We start from the raw sequence: 12,765 nt of genomic DNA, 5'->3' as shown, positions 1-12,765 counted from the left end.
CCTAGCTGGAGTTTAGATAGAAAGTAAACCAGGCTGAGGGGAATAAATGATGAGATAAGAAACATCACCCTTTGAACCAACGTGCAAATTGGTTCAAAAGGTGATTTTTCTTATTGCATCAATTTGCATGATAAATTGGAAAATGGTTTACTAATTAAGAGGGAACATAAAGTTGAAGGTTGATCGCTCATCCTTTCAAAAAATGTAAAATCTGAATGTAACCCATTGTGTCGCAAGAATATAGAAAATATAAAAAAGCTGTGAGGCTGTAAATCATGGAAATACTTTGGGTTGTCTCAGGGTGTATCCAGGTATATGCTGTTAAGGCCTTGAATAAACAACCTGTTTGAGAAGGTCACCCCTGCTCTACGAGATTAACTTTGTGCGCTGCCCGAAGCAGGTCAAATGTACAATCCCCTCCAACTGCGCCCATCTCGGCCCTTCTCCCAATCCCTACAGTGTGGGGGTGGGGGGCGGAGCCCCATAGTCTTCGATGCTAGCGGGGTTAGGCACAGCGTTCATCAGTCGATACATCGACCTTGCGGAGAGAGGCGCTCTCACTGATCCAGTCACTGGCTGAACCGGACACTCCTCTGTCTAGGCATTGCATTGCCAGGCACTCCCACTGTGACAGAGAAGATGGTTAATGCAGGTACAACAACAGCATTTAAAATACTTGGACAAGTACATGTATGGGAAGGTGTTAAAGGAATATGGGCCAGGCGCGAGTGAAGGGGACGAACTTCAATGGGGCATCTTAGACAGAAGAACCTGGTTCCGTGCTGTATTACTCTCAATTCCACCTTACTCTTCTAAAGTCTTGGCTTTGATGCCTGTTATTGGGAATTTTGAGAATTAGAAGGGAAATTAGTAGATTATAATTTGGTTAACTCTGGAGTGAATGTAGTTAAAATAGCTAAGACTGAAACATTCTGCTGAGAAACAGGCTTCCTTATCGGTATATGCAAGGATAGTCCATCGCAGTTCTGACAAGCTTCTTATCTGTTGCAATCATGCATTACGCTGTGTTTAACAGGCAAGTCTCCCAAAGGTTAACAAACTACCTCTGTTACAAGAGAACTCTATTTGGCGAGTAGAATCTGGGGATTTATGGTATCTACATGTTAGATATATGGGAGGGTTTACAAAACAACAAGAAATGCAAGATTTTACTTCGGAGTCACGTGAATGACTACGTGAAGAAGGCCGTCAGCCCGCATGCGCGTCATTACGTCTAACGCATTGTGGTTCAACGCTGACCCGATGGAAGTTGTTGAGACAATCTTGGCGGATCTGTCGCTGCCCTTCCCCGAAGTCAGTGCCCTGCATCTGCATGGAATAGGCGTCATTGTCGATCTTGGAGCGGATGTAGTAGAAACCTTTCCCCTGTTGCTGAATCTTTTTGCTGAATTCCCCGTCATTCTCTCTGAAGCGTGACCGGGACACGATGATGTAAAAGTCATAGCTTTCAAACTGCACCTGCTTCAGGTAGCGGCTCATCTCAAAGCCGAGTGAGTTGGACCCGGGCAGATCCCAGAGCTGGACATTGGGCAGAGAGGGGTAGGGATATCCCACTGGATTCACACTGGCTTCATAAGCCCCCACCGGAGCCGCTCCCTGGTCGCCACTGCGGACACCCCTCATGGTATTGATGAAGGTGGATTTGCCGGCCCCGCCGTCTCCCAACACTGCGATGTTAATCGGCACATTGCCCGAATCCATCACCCGCTTTAACCGCAGTATCGTTGACACCACATCTCCGTTACTGTACCCGGTCTGCAGGCTCCTCATCTCCGTGTCGCTGAAGTACTTGGGCAGCACTGACTGGGCCATGTTATTCCTGGGGATAGATGGATCCACAAATAAAGACATAATCTGGGAAACGTGCTATTTAGATTCATGAGGATGTTGCCAGGCATTAAGGGCTGAGCTACAGGGAGCGGTTGGGGAAGGCTATTCCTTGAGGCGCAGGAGGATGAAGGTGATCTTCTAGAGGTGTGTACAGTCATGCGAGGAATAGATACGGTAACTGCACAACTTTACCCAGAGTAGGAAAATCAAAATCCAGTGGACCTAGGTTTAAGGTGAAAAGGGAAAAGATTTAACAGGAACCTGAAGGGCAACTTTTTCCACACAGAGCGTGGTGGGTGTATGGAACGAGTTTCCAGAGGAGGTAGTTTAGGCAGGCACTATAACTGCATTTAAAATACATTTGGACAGGTACATGGATAGGAAAGGTTGATCGTCATAGTATTAAAGTCACCCAGTTTGTAAACAGGCCCTTCGTCCCAACTTGCCCATATTGACCAACATGTCCTATCTAAACTATCTCTTTTCACCCATATACCCCAAACCTATCCTATCCATGTCCGTAAGATAGACACAAAAAGCTGGAGTAACTCAGCGGGAATGGCAGCATATTTGGAGAGAAGGAATGGGTGACGTTTCGGGTCGACACCCTTCTTCAGCTTTTTGTGTCTATCTTCGGTTTAAACCAGCATCTGCAGGTCCTTCTTAAACTATCCATGGACCTGTCTTATTGTTTCTTACCTGTTGCAATAGTCCCTGCCTCTACTACCTCCTCTGTAGCTCATTCCATACACCCTCGACCACCCTTTGTGTTACAAAGTTACTCATCAGATTCCTATTAAATCTTTTCCCCTTCACCTTAAACCTAGTTCCTGATTCCCCAACCTTAAACCTGGTTCCTGATTCCCCAACTCTGGGCAAGAGACTGTGTGTCTACCCAATCTATTCCTTTCATGATTTTATACACCTCAATAAGATCACCCTCATCCTCCTGTGCTCCAACAAATGGAGTCCCAGTCTACTCAACTTCGCCGTACAGCTCACACCCTCGAGTACTGGCAACATCCTCGTAAATCTTCTCTGTACCTATGGAAGTTATATAGAAGAATACATAGCAGTACTTAATTAAAACATTTATCATAGCAGCAGATGTCAGCTATTTTACGTAATCAGACATCAGCTTATTTTACTTAGCCTCACGTGATTGTTAGCCATTTAGCAGCACTTAATTAAATCATTGATCTAGTATACAAGGCACTAAACAAGTTACTTATTTCTACTTTTGCATCTTTGTATTCTTAATAAATGCATTTGTATCTTTGTACTAAACCTATAAACTAATATGTAACATTATAATATGGTGTGTGTAACCTTGGCTGAAGCTGGAACCTAATGGTGGAGAAGTAGACATCGCTGGGAGATCAGAGTAACAGTTGGAATTTAAGGGTGGCGAAGGGGGAAGAGATAGGAGGGGAAATGTAAAGTTTAATAAGACTGAAGCAAGGTCGGAAGTTAATGGTGGCGAGACAGAGAATATTAGAATCGAAGATAGATTGATGTGAAAGGAGTACAGCATGCAAGATAAAGTAGAAGCAATATGGCTGGGAAACTGTAATAAAAAGCTGCCTGTTTCTACAAATTAGAGAACGGACAGGTGGTGTCATCTCTGAATGTTCCAGCCGATGTTTGCAAATAAAGGCTTTCGTCTTCTTGAAGAATTCTCCTTGTCTGTGTCATCTTACCCAACCCTGAGTCTCATAACCATGACATACCCTTTCCAACTTGACGTCTTTCCTGCAACATAGTGCCAAGATCTGAACACAATACTCTAAATGTGGCCTCACCAACATCTTGTATAACTGCAATATGACCTCCCAACATCTATACTCAATATGCTGAATGATGAAGGCCAATGTGCTAAAAGCCTTTTTCACCACCTTATCTACCTGCGACTCCACCTTCGCGGAACCATGCACCTGCATTCCTAGATCCCTCTGGTCTACAATACTTGCCAGAGCCCCAACATTCACCGTGTAGGTCCTGCCCATGTTAGACTTTACAAAATGCAACACCTCACATTTCTCTGTATTAAATTTCATCACCCATTCCTCAGCCCACCTGGCCAACCAATCAAGATTCTGCTGCAATGTTTGACATGCATCTTCATTATCTGCAGTACCACCCATTTTTGTCCCATCTGCGATCTTGCTGACCTTGCTGTGAATGTTCTCATCCAAATTATTGATCTAGATGACAAACAGTAATGGTTCCAGCACTGAACTTTGTAGCACACCACTGGTCACAGGCCTCCAGTCCAGGTTTAGAGGGATTAACCTAATACAGGCATGTGGAACTAGTGGACTTTGGGCATTTTGTTGGCATGGGCAGGTGGGCCGAAGGGCCTGTTTTCTTGCTTAGGGCTCTCTGATTCTGACTCAAAGACTCTGTGTCCTGAGGAACTGGAGCTAAATCCTGATGATTATGTATAACTCTGGCTGACACTGGTGGGGAGAGACTGAAATCAGACGGTGTGAGGCACATTCTGACTTCACTCACACAAACTCCACCAGTGTATCAGAGACCCGTGAACAGCAACACACAGACACTAAGCAACACACCCCAATCTCAGTTTTAGATTTAAGGTCAGACATGCAGCTTGGAAGCAGGCCCTTCAGCCCATCGAGGCTATGCCGACCTTCGATCACCCGTCCACACTAGTCCATGTTATCCCACTTTCTAATCCACTCCCTAATCCCGCGGGTCCACAAACCCCACATCTGGAGATGTGGCTTTCAATGCTTCAGCTTTAACGTGAGAGGGGCAACGAGTTAGATAGAGCTCTCGGGGCTAGTGGAGTCAAGGGATATGGGGAGAAGGCAGGCACGGGTTATTGATAGGGGACAATCAGCCATGATCACAATGAATGGCGGTGCTGGCTCGAAGGGCCGAATGGCCTCCTTCTGCATCTATATTTCTATGTTTAACGGAGATGTGCGGAACTAAGTTTTTTACACAAGGGGTGATTAGTGTCGGGACTGGAGATGGTGGATATACTTGTGGGAATAGAGAGGCTTTTGGAGAGACACATGGATATACAGGGTATTCAGGGACATGGGTCACATGCAGGAAGGGGACTTAGTTTATCTTGGAATCATGTTAAGCGCGGACTAATTTGCACTTTTCTTTGTTCTAAACCCCCGCCCACAATGCTGAGTTCCGTCACCACCCGCAGGCCCCAAACAGTTCCCGGGGGTTCCCGGGGGTCAGGTACCGACAAGCCGCTTGTTCTCCCCGCCCCGGGTCCCTACTGGGACTTCTTTTGGGGAAGGTGGGACCTGTACAGAAAGGATGGGTTGCACTTGAACCCGAGGGGGACCAATATCCTGGCGGGGAAATTTGCAAAGGTCACTGGGGAGACTTTAAACTAGAATGGTTGGGGCGAGGGACTCAAATAGAGAAAGCTAGTAGACAGAATGGGAGGCAGGAAGCAGAAAAGGGAAGCACTCGGACACAAGAGGAGAAAGACAAAAAAGGAAATAAACAGAGAAGAAGAGACGGGGAGTTTCTTAAATGTGCATATGTTAATGCTAGGAGCATTGTAAGAAAGGTGGATGAGCTTAGAGTCTGGATAGACACCTGGAAGTATGATGTTGTGGCGATCAGTGAAACATGGTTGCAGGAGGGCTGTGATTGGAAACTAAATATTCCAGGATTTCGTTGCTTCAGGTGTGATAGAATTGGAGGGGCAAGAGGTGGAGGTGTTGCATTGCTAGTCAGGGAAGATATTACAGCAGTGCTTAGGCAGGATAGATTGGAGGGCTCATCTAGGGAGGCTATTTGGGTGGAACTGAGAAGTGGGAAAGGTGTAGCAACACTTATAGGGGTGTATTATAGACCGCCAAATGGGGAACGAGAATTGGAAGAGCAAATATGTAAGGAGATAGCAGATATTAGTAGTAAGCACAAGGTAGTGATTGTGGGAGATTTCAACTTTCCACACATAGACTGGGAAACGCATTCTGTAAATGGGCTGGATGGTTTGGAGTTTGTAAAATGTGTGCAGGATAGTTTTTTGCAGCAATACATAGAGGTACCTACTAGAGGAGGGGCAGTGCTGGACCTCCTGTTAGGAAATGAGACGGGACAGGTGGCGGAGGTATGCGTTGGGGAGCACTTCGGGTCCAGTGATCACAATACCATTAGTTTCAATATAATTATGGAGAAGGTCAGAACTGGACCTAGGGTTGAGATTTTTGATTGGAGAAAGGCTAACTTTGATGAGATGCGAGATGATTTAAAAGGAGTGAGCTGGGACATTTTGTTTTATGGGAAAGATGTAGAAGAGAAATGGTGGACATTTAAAGGGGAAATTTTAAGAGTACAGAATCTTTATGTTCCTGTTTGGTTGAAAGGAAACAGTAAAAATTGGAAAGAGCCCTGGTTTTCAAGGGAAATTGGACATCTTGTTCGGAAAAAGAGGGAGATCTACAATAATTATAGGCAGCATGAAGTAAATGAGGTGCTTGTGGAGTATAAGGAATGTAAAAAGAATCTTAAGAAAGAAATTAGAAAAGCTAAAAGAAGATATGAGGTTGCTTTGGCAAGTAAGCTGAAAGTAAATCCAAAGGGTTTCTACATCTATATTAATAGCAAAAGGATAACGAGGTATAAAATTGGTCCATTGGAGAGACAGAGTGGACAGCTATCTGCAGAGCCAAAAGAGATGGGGGAGATATTGAACAATTTATTTTCTTCGGTATTCACCAAGGAGAAGGATATTGAATTATGTGAGGTAAGGGAAACGAGTAGAGTAGTTATGGATACTATGAGTTTCAAAGTAAAAGAAGTACTGACACTTTTGAAAAATATAAAAGTGGATAAGTCTCCAGGTCCTGACAGGATATTCCCTAGGACATTGAGGGAAGTTAGTGTAGAAATAGCCGGGGCTATGACAGAAATATTTCAAATGTCATTAGAAACGGGAATAGTCCCCGAGGATTGGAGTACTGCGCATGTTGTTCCATTGTTTAAAAAGGGTTCTAAGAGTAAACCTAGCAATTATAGACCTGTTAGTTTGACTTCAGTGGTGGGCAAATTAATGGAAAAGATACTTAGAGATAATATATATAAGCATCTGGATAAACAGGGTCTGATTAGGAACAGTCAACATGGATTTGTGCCTGGAAGGTCATGTTTGACTAATCTTCTTGAATTTTTAGAAGAGGTTACTAGGGAAATTGACGAGGGTAAAGCAGTGGATGTTGTCTATATGGACTTTAGTAAGGCCTTTGACAAGGTTCCTCATGGAAGGTTGGTTAGGAAGGTTAAACTGTTGGGTATAAATGCAGGAGTAGCAAGATGGATTCAGCAGTGGCTGAATGGGAGAAGCCAGAGGGTAATGGTGGATGGTTGTTTGACGGGTTGGAGGCAGGTGACTAGTGGGGTGCCTCAGGGATCTGTGTTGGGTCCTTTGTTGTTTGTCATGTACATCAATGATCTGGATGAAGGGGTGGTAAATTGGATTAGTAAGTATGCAGATGATACCAAGATAGGGGGTGTTGTGGATAATGAAGAGGATTTCCAAAGTCTACAGAGTGATTTAGGCCATTTGGAAAAATGGGCTGAAAGATGGCAGATGGAGTTTAATGCTGATAAATGTGAGGTGTTACACCTTGGCAGGACAAATCAAAATAGGACGTACATGATAAATGGTAGGGAATTGAAGAATACAGTTGAACAGAGGGATCTGGGAATAACCGTGCATAGTTCCTTGAAGGTGGAATCTCATATAGATAGGGTGGTAAAGAAAGCTTTTGGTATGCTAGCCTTTATAAATCAGAGCATTGAGTATAGAAGCTGGGATGTAATGTTAAAATTGTACAAGGCATTGGTGAGACCAAATCTGGAGTATGGTGTACAATTTTGGTCGCCCAATTATAGGAAGGATGTCAACAAAATAGAGAGAGTACAGAGGAGATTTACTAGAATGTTGCCTGGGTTTCAACAACTAAGTTACAGAGATAGGTTGAATAAGTTAGGTCTTTATTCTCTGGAGCGCAGAAGGTTAAGGGGGGACGATAGAGGTCTTTAAAATGATGAGAGGGATAGACAGAGTTGACGTGATCAAGCTTTTCCCTTTGAGAATAGGGAAGATTCAAACAAGAGGATATGACTTCAGAATTAAGGGACAGAAGTTTAGGGGTAACATGAGAGGGAACTTCTTGACTCAGAGAGTGGTAGCGGTGTGGAATGAGCTTTCAGTGGAAGTGGTGGAGGCAGGTTCGTTGGTATCATTTAAAAATAAATTGGATAGGCATATGGATGAGAAGGGAATGGAGGGTTATGGTATGAGTGCAGGCAGGTGGGACTAAGGGAAAAAAGTTGTTCGGCACGGACTTGTAGGGCCGAGATGGCCTGTTTCCGTGCTGTAATTGTTATATGTTTATATGGTTATATGTTCGGGGACTGTGTACATCCCTCTCCCGGGGCCTCCTCTCACCCACCCTCTCCACCCCACTGAACAATGCGACTCAGCAACACGGGCTAAAGCAGCGACCAGGAGCGGCGAGACCAGCGGGGCAGGAGCGGGGTCCACACACTCACCTTGTGACTGGGCAACCTTGCAACTCACCGACTGCGCTACCGTCCCGATCCGGGATCAGACTGTTTCAGCGCCGCCTCGCTCACTGCGGGAATGTGGAGTGGAACAGCTCGACTGAAAGTGAAACCCAGCATTTTCCCGGAAAGGGGCGGTTCTGCAACTCTCTCACTGGCCCATAGGTTGAAGGCAGCGCAACCTTCTGAACCTTCTGAATTGTTGTAGTTGGCAGGGCAGTACTCTGTATATCGCCAAGCCGCCACATTGGACAATTTGACATTTTTCTTTTTTTTTTAATCAAGCCAATTAACCTACAAACCTGTACGTCTTTGGAATGCGGGAGGAATCTGAAGATCTCAGTGAAAACTCACGCAGATCACGGGAGAACCTGTTGTACTTCAGTTTGAACTATTGTATACATGTGTGGTATATCAGATCAGTTTAGTTAGCAAAATAAAGCTTTTCACTGTTCCTCGGTACGTGTGACAATATTGAATAACCGAATCCTAACAACACCGTGTGTGGGAAGAAACAACAGATGCTGGTTAAACCGAAGTGCTGGAGTAACTCAGGTGGCATCGCAGACAACGGGGGTAAACGCGTGCCCAATGCCACCTTCGTGTGAGGTTACATCAGGCCGATTGTTGATAGTCAAGGCACGTGGGCACCAGGTGTCACTACCTGCTGAGGTTCTACCTGTCCCTGGTTTTGCGAAGGATGGGCCTGGCGCAGGTGCCACGCAATGTGCCAGTCAGCTGGACATTGCCGCACCATGTGTCGTCTGTGGAAAGGTTCTTCTGGACCAACACCTTTGACCACAAGTCCATCGGGCAGTGGTCAGCACGGAATGTCCTGCAGGCATTGCAGGGAAAGGACTCGATGGATCCGGTGGCGTAGTTCCCAGAGCAGACTGCCCAGCTTGTCTGGCAAAATGCCTCATTGCCAGAACTGACCAACAAGCACCAAGACCTGGCTTGGCTGGCGGTGAGGGGAGCCCTCCCAGTCAGATCCTTCCTGCACCGTCGGAACCTCACTGCCAGCGCACGCTGCCCTCGGGACGGCTGCTATGTAGAGGAGACGGCTGCCCACCTCTTTGCAGAGTGTGGATTTGCAAAAAGAGTCTGGAGAGGTTTGCAAGGGTCCCTGGAACGATTCATCCCGAACAGCTCCGTCACAGAGGACTCTGTGATTTACAGACTGTTCCCAGGGACACATTCAGAGATGGACATTGAGTGCTGCTGGAAGGTCATCAACTCGGTGAAAGACGCTCTTTGGTCTGCCCGAGCGTTGTTGACCACCCAGCAGAGCGAGATGTCCATCAGGGAATGTTGCTAACTGGCGCGCTGCAGACTGCAGGAGTACGTGCTGAGGGACGCACTGAAGCTCGGTGCAGCCAACGCCAAGGCTCGGTGGGGGAGGACCACAGTCTAGGGTCCTTCCGCTGCTGGACATGGGGGGCAGCGTGTGGTGGAGACGCCCCTCAAAATAAGGGAAGTGATTCCATGCCAGTGGTCCACATCAGCAACAACAATGAGTCGGCCTACAGGGAGGAGGTCCAGCACTTAACAGCATGGTGCGCTGACAACAACCTGGCCCTTAACTCCAAGAAGACCAAGGAGCTCATTGTAGACTTCAGGAAGTCCAGGGGCGGCACGCACACCCCCATCCACATTAACGGGACGGAGGTGGGACGTGTTTCTAGCTTCAGGTTCCTGGGAGTCAACATCTCCGATGACCTCTCTTGGACCCACAATACCTCAACTCTGATCAAGAAGGCTCACCAGCGTCTCTTCTTCCTGAGGAGACAGAAGAAGGTCCATCTGTCTCCTCAGATCCTGGTGAACTTCTACCGCTGCACCATCGAGAGCATCCTTACCAACTGCATCACAGTATGGTATGGCAACTGCTCTGTCTCCGACCGGAAGGCATTGCAGAGGGTGGTGAAAATTGCCCAACACATCACCGGTTCCTCGCTCCCCTCCATTGAGTCTGTCCAAAGCAAGCGTTGTCTGCAGAGGGCGATCAGCATCGCCAAGGACTGCTCTCACCCCAACCATGGACTGTTTACCCTCCTACCATCCGGGAGGCGCTACAGGTCTCTCCGTTGCCGAACCAGCAGGTCCAGGAACAGCTTCTTCCCGGCGGCTGTCACTCTACTCAATAACGTACCTCGGTGACTGCCAATCACCCCACCCCCCCGGACACTTATTATTATTTATTCAAATCATTTGCTATGTTGCTCTTCCAGGGAGATGCTAAATGCATTTCATTGTCTCTGTACTGTACACTGACAATGACAATTAAAATTGAATCTGAATCTGAATCTGAAGGGTGGGGATAAAATTGTGATTTGGGGAAACTGTATTGTCTGTTCTCAGAAAATAAGCATGCAGGTATAGCAGGCAGTGAAGAAAGCTAATGGCATGTTGGCCATAACAAGAGGAGTTCAGCTTTGGAGCAAACAGTTCCTTCTGCAGTTGTACAGGGCCCTTGTGAGACCACACCTGGAGTATTGTGTGCAGTTTTAGTCCCCTAATTTGAGGAAGGACATTCTTGCTATTGAGGGAGTACAGGGTAGGTTTACAAGGTTAATTTCCGGGATGGCGGGACTGTCATATGCTGAGAGAATGGAGCAGCTGGGCTTGTACACCCTGGAGTTTAGAAGGATGAGAGGGTATATTATAGAAACATACTAGACTAAGTGGGACCCGTTGGGTCCCAGCATTACACAGGAGGGCTGGTCGCCCAACGCAATATTCCACCTCTCCACCAATTCCAATATTGCTGGCCAGTGGGTGGGTGCTTTCTGTTGCGCTTGTATGGGTGTTGTGGGCCGAAGGGACTGGTTTCCAGAGAGCTAGTATGGGCATTGTGGGCCGAATGGATTCTTGGGCTGGCAGCTCAGTCACTGAGGCCTGGTAGTAGAGTCACTCGGACCTGGCAGGCTGGCAGCTGAGAAACTGCCAGAAATTCTGCCCAAACATGTGACAGACTTTGTGAGAGAGAAAGGGGAGAGGATGGACTGAATGGATTATTGGGCTGGCACATCAGTCACTTACGGCTGGTGGGCTGGCAGTTCACTAACTCACAGTTGGTGGGCTGGCGGTGCAGTCACTCATGGCTGGTGGGCTGGCAGCTCACTAGCTCACAGGTCAATAAAAAACACGAATAATGCCTTACTGTTGATGAAATGCAGTGAGCAATGCTATAATTCCCAATATTTTCAATCTCGATATCTGCACGGGTCAATGTTCACCAAGCACTTTCGCTGTTGTTGTCCCTTCAGCTCTCGCTTCTCTTTACCTTCATTTCACTTCATTTTTGGAATTCTGAAGTAGAATAAATGTCTCTCACTGTCAAGTCAAACTGTAATGAAAGGACTAATGCTAAATTAAAATCACAAGCGCACAATAGTAGGAAAAGAGCATATACCGTACAGGTGAAATGGACTTAAAAGGAAAGGAGTGCGGTGTACGTAATAGAAAAGGTATTACCTGCCTCCAAGTTAAAATGGGGAGGAGTATTATGTATGTAATAGAAGTGATGTTACCTGCCTCCAAGTTAAAGGGGGAGGAGTGTTAGGTATGGGATAATTAGGATAAGTAATTGGTGTCTTGTGATGTCTTGGGCAAGTACGCATGAGCAGGGGGAGACTGGAGGTGGCGTCCTGCAGTAAAGAAGCTTGTATGGTTCCTCCCGTGTCCAAGCCTTTATTCAAGACTGTTCAAAGCATCCGAATACACAACAATTGGCGACGAGGATAAAAGAACGAAGATAAGAACAAGGCCAGCAAGAAGAATCGAAAACAAAAGTTAAAAATAGAAGTAGTATTTGGAAACAAGTGGAACAGCACCAAGCCAAATGGTTTTGAATTGGCGCCAAAAAGTAAAAAGGTAGGAACGGGAAGCAATAGCTCAAGGAAGAGCTAGGAAAACAAGCAGGGGCAGTAAGGGTCACCAAGCACGGTGTCAGCTTACCTGGAATGTATCCAGGGCTGTGCAGCCCACAGCCAAGCCCAAGCAGCAGCCACAGATGTCGGGTGGGGGCCTAGTACCGTGAAGGCCACGGACAGGTCCAGAGAAGCCACCGACAAGAGGACCGTGTAGCCCACGGCCAGCCCCAGTAGCAGCCACAGACGTCAGGTGAGGGCCTAGTACCGTGTAGGCCACGGACAGGTCCAGAGAGCCACCGACAGAGGCTGAGTCTTCAGCCCAGCCGGGAACAGTCAACCCGGTGGGGGGAGAAAACAGAGAAAGCCCGGTCAGGATCAGAGTCAGCCCGACCGTGAACAGAAAAGCGGACAGGCCCGTGAGAGAAGTTGACTTGCGGCTAAAACTTGAGCAGTATAATCTAAGAGA

At 46.8% G+C, this 12,765-nt stretch overlaps 1 protein-coding gene and 1 long non-coding RNA gene across 2 annotated transcripts; both read right to left on the bottom strand.

The window, feature by feature from the left end:
• Positions 1-505: 505 nt before the first annotated feature.
• LOC116979326 (T-cell-specific guanine nucleotide triphosphate-binding protein 2-like) lies at positions 506-8,601 on the bottom strand. Its single transcript, XM_033030933.1, has 3 exons — positions 8,441-8,601; positions 1,261-1,840; positions 506-625 (listed from the first exon to the last, which is right to left on the bottom strand). The coding sequence occupies exons 2-3, from the start codon at positions 1,831-1,833 to the stop codon at positions 506-508; spliced, it is 693 nt and encodes a 230-aa protein (XP_032886824.1). The 5' UTR covers positions 1,834-1,840; positions 8,441-8,601.
• A 3,153-nt stretch (positions 8,602-11,754) lies between these two features.
• Positions 11,755-12,191, bottom strand: LOC116979268. Its single transcript, XR_004413659.1, has 2 exons — positions 11,958-12,191; positions 11,755-11,901 (listed from the first exon to the last, which is right to left on the bottom strand). It is a non-coding gene; the product is annotated as an uncharacterized LOC116979268 (long non-coding RNA).
• Between the last annotated feature and the right edge of the window lie 574 nt (positions 12,192-12,765).

This window comes from Amblyraja radiata, chromosome 12, assembly GCF_010909765.2.
Source record: "Amblyraja radiata isolate CabotCenter1 chromosome 12, sAmbRad1.1.pri, whole genome shotgun sequence".
NCBI lineage: Eukaryota > Metazoa > Chordata > Chondrichthyes > Rajiformes > Rajidae > Amblyraja > Amblyraja radiata.
This window is presented reverse-complemented; position numbering and strand designations above follow the sequence as displayed.

Bases quoted from the DNA above. Each gene is read 5' to 3' on its own strand.
- LOC116979326 (XM_033030933.1), bottom strand. From the start codon at position 1,833: ATGGCCCAGTCAGTGCTGCCCAAGTACTTCAGCGACACGGAGATGAGG. The intron at 626-1,260 runs GTCAGCGTTGAA...TCTCTGTCACAG, and splicing joins GTCTCAACAACTTCCATCGG to TGGGAGTGCCTGGCAATGCA.